At 34.2% G+C, this 14,813-nt stretch overlaps 1 protein-coding gene across 4 annotated transcripts in view; it reads left to right on the forward strand.

The window, feature by feature from the left end:
- Positions 1-14,813, forward strand: part of LOC124541258 (cullin-1) — a 50,340-nt gene extending 35,527 nt beyond the window's left edge. For all 4 annotated transcript variants that reach the window (XM_047119145.1, XM_047119146.1, XM_047119147.1 and 1 more), the window contains exons 9-21: positions 2,800-2,934; positions 4,571-4,729; positions 5,426-5,555; positions 6,336-6,469; positions 7,444-7,551; positions 7,873-7,944; positions 9,027-9,179; positions 10,379-10,497; positions 10,995-11,115; positions 11,553-11,653; positions 12,583-12,688; positions 13,453-13,566; positions 14,693-14,813. In XM_047119145.1, the coding sequence (XP_046975101.1) occupies positions 2,800-2,934; positions 4,571-4,729; positions 5,426-5,555; positions 6,336-6,469; positions 7,444-7,551; positions 7,873-7,944; positions 9,027-9,179; positions 10,379-10,497; positions 10,995-11,115; positions 11,553-11,653; positions 12,583-12,688; positions 13,453-13,566; positions 14,693-14,773 (1,533 nt within the window). In that variant the 3' untranslated portion in view covers positions 14,774-14,813. The remainder of the gene's footprint in view (positions 1-2,799; positions 2,935-4,570; positions 4,730-5,425; positions 5,556-6,335; positions 6,470-7,443; positions 7,552-7,872; positions 7,945-9,026; positions 9,180-10,378; positions 10,498-10,994; positions 11,116-11,552; positions 11,654-12,582; positions 12,689-13,452; positions 13,567-14,692) is intronic.

The following is a 14,813-nucleotide window of genomic DNA, read 5'->3' on the forward strand; positions in this document are numbered from 1 at the left end:
GTTTTCCTTCACCGCTGAACACGAGATGAATTATAAAGACAAATTAAGCACACGAATCAGCGGTGCTTACCTGGGTTTGAACCCGCAATCATCGGTTAAGATGCACGCGTTCTAACCACTGGCCTAAGGTAACTTCACTGTGAAATAAATATATATTCCTCTCTTTCTAACATGGTTGATTTCACACTCGATAGAGGGAGTACACAATATTTTTATGTATGCCTTGAAATGTCCTTTCGAAAACTAGGCGTTACAATCTTAGTATTTCATTATTTTATTCTATCTATTGTATTTGTTCGGTTAATACAAGATTTAAATTTAAATTATTATTATACTAGTGAACCGCCCCGGCTTCGCACAGATGCGATGCTATATATACTACCTAGAATCTCTTACAACATTCACAGCTTATTTGTCATAACACAATACAAACCGCTGTCCCTTCGAGATGACCTTTAAAACTGTGATATCTTTGAAAATGTTCATTTAAATTCCATAATGTAAAGAGCGATATTGATCTATATTAAGTACATAATACATTTAAGATACTTAATTGTATAAACACTATATCTATTGAAAGAAACCGCATCAAAATCTGTTGTGTAATTTTAAAAACCTTAGCATACTAAGACAGATTGCTGTAAACTTTGTTTAATACTATGTAATTATTATTAAAACGAGTATGTATATTGTGTTAAATAAAGTATATAAAATGCATTCGATTTGACCCGTGATTAAATTTGTATGGTGTTTAAACGTATGAGATCCAAATGCGTGTTGCAATGACCTTGAATGTTATTTGCATATACCACGACAGAATACATAAAAGAAATTATGATAATACTTGTCCGACCCAAGGAATATGTTATACTAGCATATGTACCTGTCTCAGTGGCACTCAAACCGTGGCCTGAGGAACACAGGCACTCAAATATGCCACGTCAAATTTAATAACACCAAAATAATGGTTAATATCCAAGTAATGTTATATTAGTTGAGTGAGTGAGAAGTGTGTCGCGTTTAATTTCATGTGTAGTCAAAGTGTATTGTTCCCCGACGTCATAAAGTTTGGGAACCTCGGTTATATGTATTATATAAGGTTTGTATTTAAATTTAAGCTGTTACTGCAATGTAGTAAACAGTAAATACTTTATAACAGATTGAGGTATTATGACGTCACGTAGTTGTTATGAGAAATACTTGGTACCACCCAGTGTTGGGCATTAATCAATCAATTGTCAATTATTTTATTAATTGACTAAAAAAGTAATTGCAATTAAATTAATTACAATTAAATTAATCGCAATTACACTTTTAATTGCACCTTGCAATTAAATTAATTTGATTAACGTTTGTCAATTGCAACTTACAATTAAAATAATTGCAATTAACTTTTTTAGTTGTTTTATAAAACAATTAAAACTAACAATTAACTTTATATATCAAAATGTAATTAGTAAATTTTTAGGAAAATTAAGCTATAAGTATTAGACTTCAGACGAGTAAAAATGTGGTAAAAGGCGCTAAAAAGTGTTTATTTTTATATTATATAATATAAAGTTGCATTAATAAATATTTCTGCAGCGAAGGTATAAAACAAAAACATTTCAAGTCGTCATCTTCGTTCAAGTCTTTTATTTGTTGCTAATATATTTATTGAACTACATGAAAAGATAGGGGGGCACTATTCTACTACTCGGAACCACACGGGTATATTGTATTACCTTATATATTTATATACACCGGCTTTATATTATACAGCAGTATTTTTAATTGTTATTTTTAATTAAAATTAACAAAACAATTAAAAATTAATTAATTGTTAATTGTTACTAATACAGTTAACAATTAAATAATTGTTAGTTGTGATTTTACACAATTACAATTGATTAATTGTTAATTGTAGTAGTAACAATTAACAATTAATTAATTGTTAATCTTTAATTTTAATTGCAATTAAAATTTGCCCAACACTGGTACCACCCATTCATCAGTTATTCTACCGACAAACAACAGTACTCAGTATTGTTGTGTTCCGGTTTGAAGGGTGAGTGAGCCAGTGTAACTACAGACACAAGGGACATAACATCTTAGTTCCCAAGGTTGGTGGCACATTTACGTTGTAAGGAATAGTTAATATTTCTTACAGCATCATTGTCATAGGGTAATGGTGACCACTTACCATCAGGTGGCCCATATGCTCGTCCGCCAACATATACCATAAAAAAATTTAAAATTGTTAATAATATTTCTGTACCGAACGTATGTTTTTAATTAGATTATCGATAACAAAGCGTTTTGCTTCAAAATTAATTAAAATAATTGTGGAATGTGTCAATGTCCAATGTACGCTAGGGTGGCAGGTAATATGCGTTTGAATGCGTATTATATTTATTGTACGACCAAGTCAATAAGTTTATAGAATGAAAAAATATAAAAAAAAGTCTTTGAATGCATTCATGACTTCATTTTTTTTCTAGTAGTAGTTGTAGTCTATTCACTGTATCTGTCCATGTATGGTTATTATTTGTACTGGATACTGTATGAAGTAAGATTGTGATTTAAATACTTAGGTATTGTAGGCTTTCTCTGTGAGGTTTACAAGTCACTTGATGATTCAAGAACGAAGCGCTCTATTTCAGATTTCATTCAATTATTTCTTATGCACCAACAAACAAAGATTTCCTTTCAGGTTCTATATGTCTTTCAGTTTAAATTTTTCATTGATAGTTTGCTAGTGATAGTAATATACAAGTTTTATGTTTATAGATGATATGTGTGTGTGTATGTTTGTCCCAGGCGGAGCAGCGTTTGCAGGAGGAACAACGTCGCGTGCAGGTGTACTTGCACGAGACCACCATGGAGCGTCTCGCCAAGACCTGCGACCGGGTGCTCATCGAGAAACACCTGGAGATATTCCACGCGGAGTTCCAGGTGCGATTCCATTGTCTAATTTAATTCATTCACTTGAATTAGTAGATGACCAAATCTTGCAACTCTTTTTAAACAAATTTCGCGTAATTATTGTGGTGAGAATTTATGTAAACGTGCTGTTTCATGGCTTTAAAACTTTCTTCATTAACAGCTTCTTCTATTCATATGGAAAAGACAACTTTCTTCTTCTTTATATGTATTAAATTGTGTATTGTAACTGTGATTATACGGCAAGATACGATGGCCGTTTTGACACATTAAAAAAGTGATGTGAAATGTAAATTTATTATCGATATAATATATTCAAATTTTTGTTTTTTTGCAAGTAATTTTATTCAAGTTTTTGTTGCAAGTAGTATTTGATTAAAAAGGTTTAATAAAAAAAATATAAAATAAGTTTAAGTAATATATTCGAACGAAATCAATTTAAATAAAAAAATAGAATTAGAATGAATAACTTCATTATCATTTTACACACATTTTACATATTTTACACACATTTTACATAAATTCTCACCACAAATGGTGAGAATTTATGTAAACGTGCTGTTTCATGGCTTTAAAACTTTCTTCATTAACAGCTTCTACTATTCATATGGAAAAGACAACTTTCTTCTTCTTTATATGTATCAAATTGTGTATTGTAACTGTGATTATACCAGCGGCAAGATACGATGGCCGTTTTGACACATTAAAAAAGTGATGTGAAATGTAAATTTATTATCGATATAATATATTCAAATTTTTGTTTTTTTGCAAGTAATTTTATTCAAGTTTTTGTTGCAAGTAGTATTTGATTAAAAAGGTTTAATAAAAAAAATATAAAATAAGTTTAAGTAATATATTCGAACGAAATCAATTTAAATAAAAAATTAGAATTAGAATGAATAACTTCATTATCATTTTCTACAATACAACAACAACAACAACAACAACAACAACAACAAATTTATCTTCGCGGTACCCTAATATTTGTAGTTTAGAAATCACATTCGATAAATTTAATGACTAACAGCACGTCACTATTGACAATAAAGAACAACAATTTGCTCCTTTGATGTAATTATTTATTAAATACGAAACTTCATGATCGGGCAAACGTCAAAACGGCCATCATAGCGTGCCGCTGCCATAGTTAAAGAAACTTCCAAATGAATACGTCATCATTGCAAGATAGTTTTTTTTTATTTTTATTATTATTCTTTATTGCATAGATCAATCATGTACAACTTAACGCTATTACAGCATTTTCTGCCAGCCAGTTAGTTCTTTTGCCTCAACAACAACAACAACAACAACAACAACAGCCTGTAAATTCCCACTGCTGGGCTAAAGGCCTCCTCTCCCTTTGAGGAGAATGTTTGGAACATATTCCACCACGCTGTTCCAATGCGGGTTGGTGGAATACACATGTGGCAGAATTTCTATGAAATTTGTCACATGCAGGTTTCCTCACGATGTTTTCCTTCACCGCTGAGCGCGAGATGAATTATAATGACAAATTAAGCACATGAATCAGCGGTGCTTGCCTGGGTTTGAACCCGCAATCATCGGTTAAGATGCACGCCTTCTAACCACTGGGCCATCTCGACCTTTGCCTCGTGATGATGTTATATGGCAACACTGTCCCCCCCAGAAACTCCTGGACGCGGACAAGAACGCGGACCTGGGCCGCATGTACAGCCTGGTGGCGCGCATCCCCGACGGACTGGTGGAACTACGGCGTTTGTTGGAGCAGCACATCCACGCTCAGGGTCTCGCCGCAATCGACAAGTGCGGCGACTGCGCGCACTCCGTGAGTACACCGTTCACTTATGCTATAGGCTATGTCACTGGATTTTATATGTCGACCTCCGTGGTCGGTGTGTACACCGTTCTCTTATGCTATAGGCTATGTCACCGGATTTTATATGTCGACCTCCGTGGTCGGTGTGTACACCGGTTTGGTTACGCCACTCCGAGGTCCCGAGTCGATGTAGGTTATCATTAGTTTTCTATGTTGTCTTTGGTCTGGGTGCTTGTGGTACCGTCGTTGCTTCTGATTTCCATAACACAAGTGCTTCAGATACTTACATTGGGATCAGAGTAGTGTATGTGATGTTGTCTCATATTTATTTTCTCATATTTATCTCCCAATTAGTATAGATAATTACAAACGAATAACACACTTCAACATATTATTTAGTAGAGGTTAAGGAACCCAGTAAATTCTATTACAGTGTTTTCTAGTACAGATTTGCCGAAAGATATCATATTAAAAATCGAATACGCTAATTGGATAATATGGCGCTGCAATAAGGTCGGTGACGTCACTTGCCTGTATTGTAATCTGTGGTACATAATAGTAGGCAAGCAAGGTTAAAAAGCAAGTGACTTCATCTTAAACCCGACCGATCAGGAGCGTTTTGTGTCACGTGACAAACGTTTAAATTTTTTTTAATGAAATTATCTAGTAATTAGCGTATTTAAAGAGCGTGTCGTCATGTTCCAGGACCCCAAAGTGTACGTGTCTACGATTTTAGAGGTCCACAAGAAGTACAATGCATTAGTTCTGGTCGCTTTCAACAATGACTCGGGCTTTGTGGCCGCCTTGGACAAAGCCTGTGGAAGGTTCATCAATAGTAAGTTCTTTTTTATGGTATAGGTTGGCGGACGAGCATATGGGCCATCTGATGGTAAGTAGTCACCATCACCCATAAACAATGACACTGTCAGAAATATTAACTATTCCTTACATCGTCAATGCGCCACCAACCTTGGGAACTAAGATGTTACGTCCCTTGTGCCTGTAGTTACACTGGCTCATTCACCCTTCAAACCGGAACACAACAATACTGAGTACTGTTATTTGGCGGTAGAATAACTGGTGAGTGGGTGGTACCTACCCAGACGGGCTTGCTCAAAGCCCTACCACCAAGTAATAATAAAACTAAGTACCATATATATTATAACTAATAGTCGCTCATGTTAACATGTCTTAGGTTATAAAGTAGCCTATGTCCTTTCTCGGAGTTTAACTTTGCTTCATACCAAATTTCATCAAATTCGGTTCAGGGTTTTGATCGTGAAAGAGCGACAGACAGAGAGAGTTACATTAACATTTATAATATTAATATAAATTGGACATCAAAATTTTTTTTTAATTATTGTATAAGAAAACTTCACATTAATATCTATATATTTTTTATTATTTATATGTCATGAAAACCAGTATAATTTCATACAAACTTGAACCTACTTAGATTAATCATGTTGTATGGAAATATTCCAAGCCAAGAAACATTAAATGCATATTATTTTAAAGATATTTAATTATATTATCTAATACTCTATATAATAATTGCTAAGCCATCTATATCTGAGTTGTATAATGCAATACTCATACAAATATAATATTTCAGGTAACGCTGTAACGAAAGCTGCGAATTCCTCGTCGAAGAGTCCAGAGCTATTGGCGAAGTACTGCGATCTGCTTTTGAAGAAATCCAGCAAGAACCCCGAAGAAGCTGAACTCGAGGACACGCTTAACCAAGTTGTGAGTTTTACAATTTTAAACCTATATATTTATAAATAAAGAGTCGAGATGGCCCAGTGGTTAAAATGTGTGCATCTTAACCGATGATTGCGAGTTCAAACCCAGGCAGGCACCGCTATATCTATGTGCTTAATTTGTGTTTATGATTCATCTCGTGCTCAGCGGTGAAGGAAAACATCGTGAGGAAACCTGCATGTGACAAATTTCATAGAAATTCTGCCACTCGTGTATTCCACCAACCCGCATTGGAAAAGCGTGGTGGAATATGTTCCAAACCTTCTCCTCAAAGGGAGAGGAGGCCGTTAGCCCAGCAGTGGGAATGTACAGGCTGTTGTTGTTGTTGTTGTTTGTAGTGTACAATAAAGTATAAAGTAAAATAGACAGATGTCTATTTAATTATATTTATATGCAGATATATAACCTATGGTTTTGCTTATAATTCGGTGATCAAATGGCCTTGAAGAAAGTTGTATGTGTATGTACAAATTGAAGTCAAACTTATGTATGATTTAATTCAATCGATTAATTAATTAAATTTTTGTATTATAAATTGTATCACCATACATTAATCAAGAACCGTTCGTAGTGTATGAGCTTATAGGCGTGTTTATGAGAAATAGTAGATTCCACTAAATTGATATTTATTTTCAAGAAGTTATCTCTCTTGTCTATAAGAATAAAACATGCTTGTTTTCACCATCCCGTTTCCCACGAACAAATTCTTACTCTAAAGGGTTGTCTGTAAGAGATTGCTTTAAGCAATAAGACCGCCTTTGCACGCTTCTCTTTTTTGTTATATGTTCTTGTAATGTTATGTACACTGTATCTTTTGTCTTTTGTGTGCAATAAAGTGTTTATAAATAAAATAAATAAATAAATCTTTCCTCGCTGTTGGTCTTGATTTGGCTGTGTTTGCGTTTAGTTTTTAACACTTAATTTCCGAATTATTTATAAAGTTATCATTTCATTCACAGATGGTTGTATTCAAGTACATTGAGGACAAAGATGTCTTCCAGAAGTTCTACAGCAAGATGCTCGCCAAACGACTCGTCCAACACATGTCGGCCAGCGATGACGCTGAGGTAGGATATATGTATGAATAATATGAATATGAGACATCACATACATTACTCTGATCCCAATGTAAGTAGCTAAAGCACTTGTAAGGGAAAAAAGAAGTAACGACGGCACCACAAACACCCAGACCCAAGACAACATAGAAAACTAATGATAATCTACATTGATTCGACCGGGAATCGAACCCCGGAGTGGCTTACCCATGAAAACCGATGTACACACAGCTCGACCACGGAGGTCGTCAAATTTGTTCTGGCCAATTGTCTATTCTTGTATGTGTTTTGTTTTTCAATAATATATAATTATTGTTATTCCTTACTTTCCAGGCATCGATGATCTCAAAACTGAAGCAAGCGTGTGGTTTCGAATACACGAGCAAGTTACAAAGGATGTTCCAGGTCAGTATAGTTATTTAATTATAGTACGACACAAATTAGATGTAGCATCGGAAAATGCAATGGAATGAAAATAAACCGATTACTGCCGATTTACACAACCAATAGAAATAGCTCCTTATCGCGTCATTCGACGCTATTCGTCGCTATAGATTCCCGCGTCAGAGAAAGCAAATGCATGTAAATCGACGCGTCAAATTGACGAATATATTAGGTCATATGATATTACAAGTTATTACGTTTGTGCAAAGATCATATTCGCATGAGAAATAAATATTGATAATTTGGGATGGGTACTCAATTCGGATGTGATCGGTTTTACGAATTTTGCCGATGCGACATCTAAGTGTCGTACTATAAGTACTTTGTCGTAGGATTATATTATCTAATGATGGTAATTTTAGTTCAATTTACATATGTATAGTTTTGGTTGGAACCAGTCAGTGCAAATTATAGCAGGCTATATAAAAATATATTGATTTCATGGTAGTGCTTTGTACATGTCTGTTTAGGTCTAAAGTGACGGCGCAAGATCGAATCTTAATGTGACCAAAATACAGTTTGCGAGGCCCTTTTTTTACAGTACTCTGATCCTGTTATGTTGTACTTATTCAAATTAAATTTCGGGACCGAGGCCCTTTGCACCTCCAGTCCGTGGGCGGTGGTCCCCTACGCCTCCACTGGATATTTCTCATGACATATTCTACCACCAAACAGTAATACTTAGTAAAGTGCCCTACTTCAGTTAGAATAGTGAATTAGACTGTAAAATTAAGGGCACAAGAGATATAACTTATTAGTTCTCAAGGTTGTCAGTTGTGACAAGGGCAGAGTTATACACAGGAATTATTAGTTGGCTAAATTAGCCAACAGCGGATTTTGATTAATAAAAAAAAATTTTTAAACAATTTTTAATTAACGTTTTGAATGAATTATTAAGTTCTGTTCTCAACTTGACATGTCATTTTTTAAAGCTATAAAATGTATGCACTACATAGAAATAGCTTTAGTACTTTCTATAGGATTTTTGCACTAATTTTACATATGTAACACATGTTTTATTTTATTATACTTTTATTTTTCAGGATATCGGTGTATCAAAAGACTTGAACGAAAACTTCCGCAAGCACATGGCGAACAGCTCCGAACAGCCTCTGCACATCGATTTCAGCATTCAGGTCCTGTCGTCTGGTTCCTGGCCCTTCCAGCAATCGTCCAGCTTCCAGTTACCGACTGAGGTAAATAATTATCATTACATACATATATGTATTTGAATAACATGAATTTGTATTTTCAAATGTTGAAAAAGAGTAACTACTGATTTTCTTGTCGGTTCCTCTTAGTAGAATTAATATTCTGAAGCAGTGGTATCTTCGCTTAATATAGTTGTAAAGTGATGCAATTCAAAAGTGCTTATAAAAGCCTACTTGAATAAGGTAATATTAGCTGCTTTAAAAAGGAACAACAGATTTGCTTAAAATAGTTTCGAACATACATGTTCAGTTTATGGAAAGTCTGCTAAAATCAATTTTAAACAAATATAACTTTCTAGCTAAAACTTCAATTCTTAAATTCTATAAAAAAGGTTGACACCTAACTACACTTTCGTGTTAAGATTTACTTGACTTTCAAGCATGATTGACCGATGAATTGGTCAAGTGTGGCCGCAACTTTAGAGATACATTGATAAAAAATATGGTAGCTTCACTTAATTGTTAAATGACAATTCAAAACTCTTGTAAAAGCCCACTTGAATAAGTTTATTTTGATTTTGATATTGTGCTAGTCGTGAGTGTATTTCCTATTAGCATCGATTTCAATCATTACACAATATAAAACAAAGTCGCTTTCCGCTGTCACTATGTATGCTTAGATCTTTAAAATTACGCAATGGATTTTGGTGCAGGTTCTTTTCAATATCAATGGACAATGTAGTAAAGGAACACTGTTAATTTTAGATGTTTCTAATGTTATATAAATAAACAAATCCTATGTAATATTTAGTATCATCTGTGCACCGGTGTGAAGCCGGGGTAGGTCGCTAGTGTTAAATAATACCCTTCGTCCAGCATTTTTTTTTTTATGGTATAGGTTGGCGGACGAGCATATGGGCCACTTAATGGTAAGTGGTCACCAATACCCATAGACAACGACGCTGTAAGAAATATTAAGTATTCCTTACATCGTCAATGCGCCACCAACCTTGGGAACTAAGATATTATGTCCTTTGTGCCCGTAGTTACACTGGCTCACTCACCCTTCAAACCGGAACATAACAGTACCGAGTACTGTTGTTTGGCGGTAGAATAACTGATGAGTGGGTGGTACCTACCCAGACGGATTTGCACAAAGCCCTACCACCAAGAAAGCATTGGGACAAGCATTGGGATATTTGTGTATTGTTTTTCTAACTGTACTTATTTTTGTTCCTCAACAGTTGGAGCGCTCGGTACACAGATTCACGACATTCTATTCATCTCAACACTCGGGCAGAAAACTGAATTGGCTTTACAATATGAGTAAGGGTGAACTCGTGACCAATTGCTTTAAGAACAGGTGAGTTATTTTTTTATTTTTTATTTATAGACCTAAGTTGTGTGGTTTAGATACATTGAATATTAAGAAAAATAAATAGATATTGTAACTAAATGAGTAATTATAGAGGTGAACTTAAGTATGTATTAATTTTCTGATGTAATAATTATGAAAAATAGAAAAATATTAGACTAGTGAAAATTGTCTAGGTTTTCATCTGATAAGAGTTTTTTATTAGCTGTACTCCTCGTTTGTTTTTAATTTATTTTATATACATATTATTCACTATGAAACATACATTTGTGTATTATGTATGCAACAATACAATGTGTCAATCAGCTTTTTTTATTATCCATAGATTTGTTAATATTTAGAGCAACCACTTAAAATATTTATAAATTTGTATGATGTAAAGTCTAAATGAATTATTACGATTAATAATCCCAAAAGTTTTTTTTAAGGTTATTGATATTATTTAAATAATTAATTACTCAATAATATTGTTTCTATGTTCACAGATACACATTACAAGCGAGTACGTTCCAAATGGCTGTGCTGCTGCAGTACAACGACAACACGTCCTGGAGCGTGCGCCAGCTGGAACACCACACCGGGATCAAGGGGGACTTCCTCATACAGGTATGTAGGCCCTCATACTAAGGGGTAATTGACTATATAACATTTAGAGCTGCCATGTACAAAAAATCAAGAACATATCTTATCTCTTTATGAAATTAAACAATCATTATCTAATATATGGCTTTCATTGTTATGTATGTATATAAGTTTAAATTAATAAATAAATTGAACAAATTTTATTACTATAAATATTATTATGAATAATAGCTGAAAACGCGGCAAGGCGTCACTGAAGTTACTTTTGATATAAATGTATATAAATATTTTATAATAGGTGTATGCAACCATTCAAATAGGTCAGATGATGTTAATAAACCATTCCTTACATTGCCAATGTGCCAGCACTTAGATATGTGATCCTTATACTTAATGTACTACACACTGACTAACTCAGACCTTCAAACCAGTTAATTTAGTATTTATGTAATCATTCTCAGGTTCTACAAATTCTGCTGAAGGCAAAGTTACTCGTGTGTCAAGACGACGAATCTGAACTTATGGAGTCGTCTGTCGTCGAACTGTATTTAGGATATAAAAAGTAAGTATTGTTAACTCTCAATAATATTACCAGTAACCCATATATCATGATTGGTTGTAAATTAAAGGAAAAAGAAAAAGTTAACGTACTTACCCTTTAAGTACTGACTAAACCATAGTCAGATCATAAATGAGGACGTGACGTCTATCAGACGTTTATTTAAAAACCGAAATGGGTTTTTAATATTTACTAAAATTCACATTATTTAATTGGAATATGATCCATTTTAAACTTTGCCGTTTAGTAAATTCAAATCGTTTGTAAAAAATACATTGGTAGAAAAAGCATATTATTCGATACAAGATTTTATAGATGATAAAAAAGCGTGGAGTTAATACCTGTTGACTTCCAAGCAGGATACATTAATTGAAATAATTGTATTTAATTAACACGACGTTGTATTCTTTAAATGTTAAAAAAGAGTAACAACTGAGTTTCTTGCCGGGTCTTCTCGGTAGAATCTACTTTCCGAACCGGTGGTAGCTTCACTTAATTGTAAAATGACGATTCAAAAGTGCTTATAAAAGCTCACTTGAATAAAGTTTATTTTGATTTTGATTTATTATTCATTTACTAAGGAAAATTAAAAAACAACAACATTTTCGTATGAGATCAACATTTATTAGGTACTAATCAAAATTCTGATATTTCGCACTTTTTAAGAAATCTTCATTTCTTCATTATCGATGGGTTTTAGATCAACTTTATTTGGATTTTTATACTTTGTGCAATTCTGTAAAAGTTTTTGATTTAACAATTGTGTTAATCATCGTCGTATCAAATAGTTCAAGTCATAAAGATTCCGAGTCGTTGAATGTTTTGGGTTGACGTCGAGAATTTTCAACAATATTGTGACTTCACTCGACTTATAGATGATAAATAAATAAATTATAGTATTAATAATTATAATTGTTTTTTTCTATTTCCAGCAAAAAACTCCGAGTGAACATAAACATACCGCTGAAAACAGAACTGAAAGTAGAACAGGAGGCGACCCACAAGCACATCGAAGAAGACCGCAAGATGCTCATACAGGTGAGAGTTAGCTCATGTCCTATACTGCCGAGGTATAACTGTGCTGGAAGATCTTAAATGTATTTTTTTTGTAATTTTAAAATAAATAGTTTCCAAGTTATTCAAGAAAATGGACGAAAATTGACCATTAAAAAGGCCGATTAGGAGCGTTTTGTGTCACGTGACAAACGTTTGAAAAAATGCATTTTTATTTAGTGAATGTTGAATAAATTAAGTATTATTTTCAAGTTTCGTTAGTAAATAACCGTTTTTAAACTCATAATATACAATAATTCACAAATTATTTTTCGCATTGTCAAATAGCCTATTACTAGCTATGAGCAAAAAGTGCGTTAGATTATTCTCTTAAATAGAGACATAATATATAAAACCTCCTCAAAGCAATGAAGCGTGCCAGTAAACTAGTGAGTTACATCTAAATAAAGTATAACATACAACATTTACTTGGTGGTAGGGCTTTGTGCAAGCCCGTCTGGGTAGGTACCACCCACTCATCATTTTTTCTACCGCCAAATAACAGTATTGTTGTGTTCCGGTTTGAAGGGTGAGTGAGCCAGTGTAATTACAGACACAAGGGACATAACATCTTAGTTCCCAAGGTTGGTGGCGCATTGACGATGTAAGGGATAGTTAATATTTCTAACAGCGTCATTGTCTATGGGTGATGGTGACATACCATCAGGTGGCCCATATGCTCGTCCGCCAACCTATATAATAAAAAACGTGCTATAAGTTATATATTAATGTTTTATTTCATATGCCAGGCTGCCATAGTGAGGATCATGAAGACGAGGAAGACTCTAAAACACCAACATCTCGTCGTCGAAGTTCTGAACCAGTTGTCTTCGCGATTCAAACCGAGAGTGCCGGTCATAAAGGTGATATAAGTGTTTTTTTATATACAACAAACAACAACAACAGCCTGTAAATTCCCACTGCTGGGCTAAAGGCCTCCTCTCCCTTTGAGGAGAAGATTTGGAACATATTCCACCACGCTGTTCAAATTCGGGTTGGTGGAATACAGATGTGGCAGAATTTATATGAAATTTGTCACATGCAGCTTTCCTCACGATGTGTTTCCTTCACCGCTGAGCACGAGATGAATTATAAAGACAAATTAAGCACATGAATCAGCGGTGCTCGCCTGGGTTTGAACCCGCAATCATCGGTTAAGATTCACGCGTTCTAACCACTGATCCACCTCGACTCTCTTTTTTATATGATGATGAAGAAATGAACAGTTCAGCTGTTCTAGAGACAGACAGACAAACAAAAAATAAAGTTATTTTGGTGTATGTAGTCGGAGTAAGAAAAGGTTCGTCACCTTAAGATCTATTTTCGTGTGCTCAGTGTGAGCGATAATCTGCTTTACCGATCGAGAATGACGTATTGCGTCGCAATGATTTGATGTTTAGATTCAAAAGGTACTAAGAGCTTAAGACTTGATAGAGGAATGAATTTGAAAGCTGACGAAGGTTTTCTTACTCTGACTGTACTGTGCATACATACGTATATTTAGTAAAAAGCGGTTATTTTAATTTTATCAACAGACTCCAATTTTATTACATTTATACAACATTATAGTACGACACAAATTAGATGTAGCATCGGCAAAAGTCGTAAAACCGATTATTCGCGCCATTCGACGCTATTCGTCGCTATAGATTCTCGCGTCAGTTTAACCCGAGGAAGAAAATCGACGCGTCAAATTGACGAATATATTAGGTCATATGATATTACACGTTGTTACGTTTGTGTAAAGATCATATTCACATGAGAAATATATATTGATAATTTGGGATAGCGTACTTAATTCGGATGTGATCGGTTTTACGAATTTGGCCGATGCTACATCTAAGTTGTGTCGTACTATACTTGAAATGATTGATCTTTCAGTTTGAATCTACTTCTGTATTTGTGATAGCAAAGCTTCGAGAAGTTTCGAGAAGAACCTATGTCGTGATTTATGATTTATAATATATAATATCTTGTTATTTGTTTCAGAAATGTATCGATATTTTGATAGAAAAAGAATACTTAGAGCGCACCGAAGGGGAGAAGGACACATACAGTTATTTAGCGTGATCGCCTAACCGCATAATAAATATACTATAACTATTATCTA

This window comes from Vanessa cardui, chromosome 27 (assembly GCF_905220365.1).
Source record: "Vanessa cardui chromosome 27, ilVanCard2.1, whole genome shotgun sequence".
Taxonomy (NCBI): Eukaryota; Metazoa; Arthropoda; class Insecta; order Lepidoptera; family Nymphalidae; genus Vanessa; species Vanessa cardui.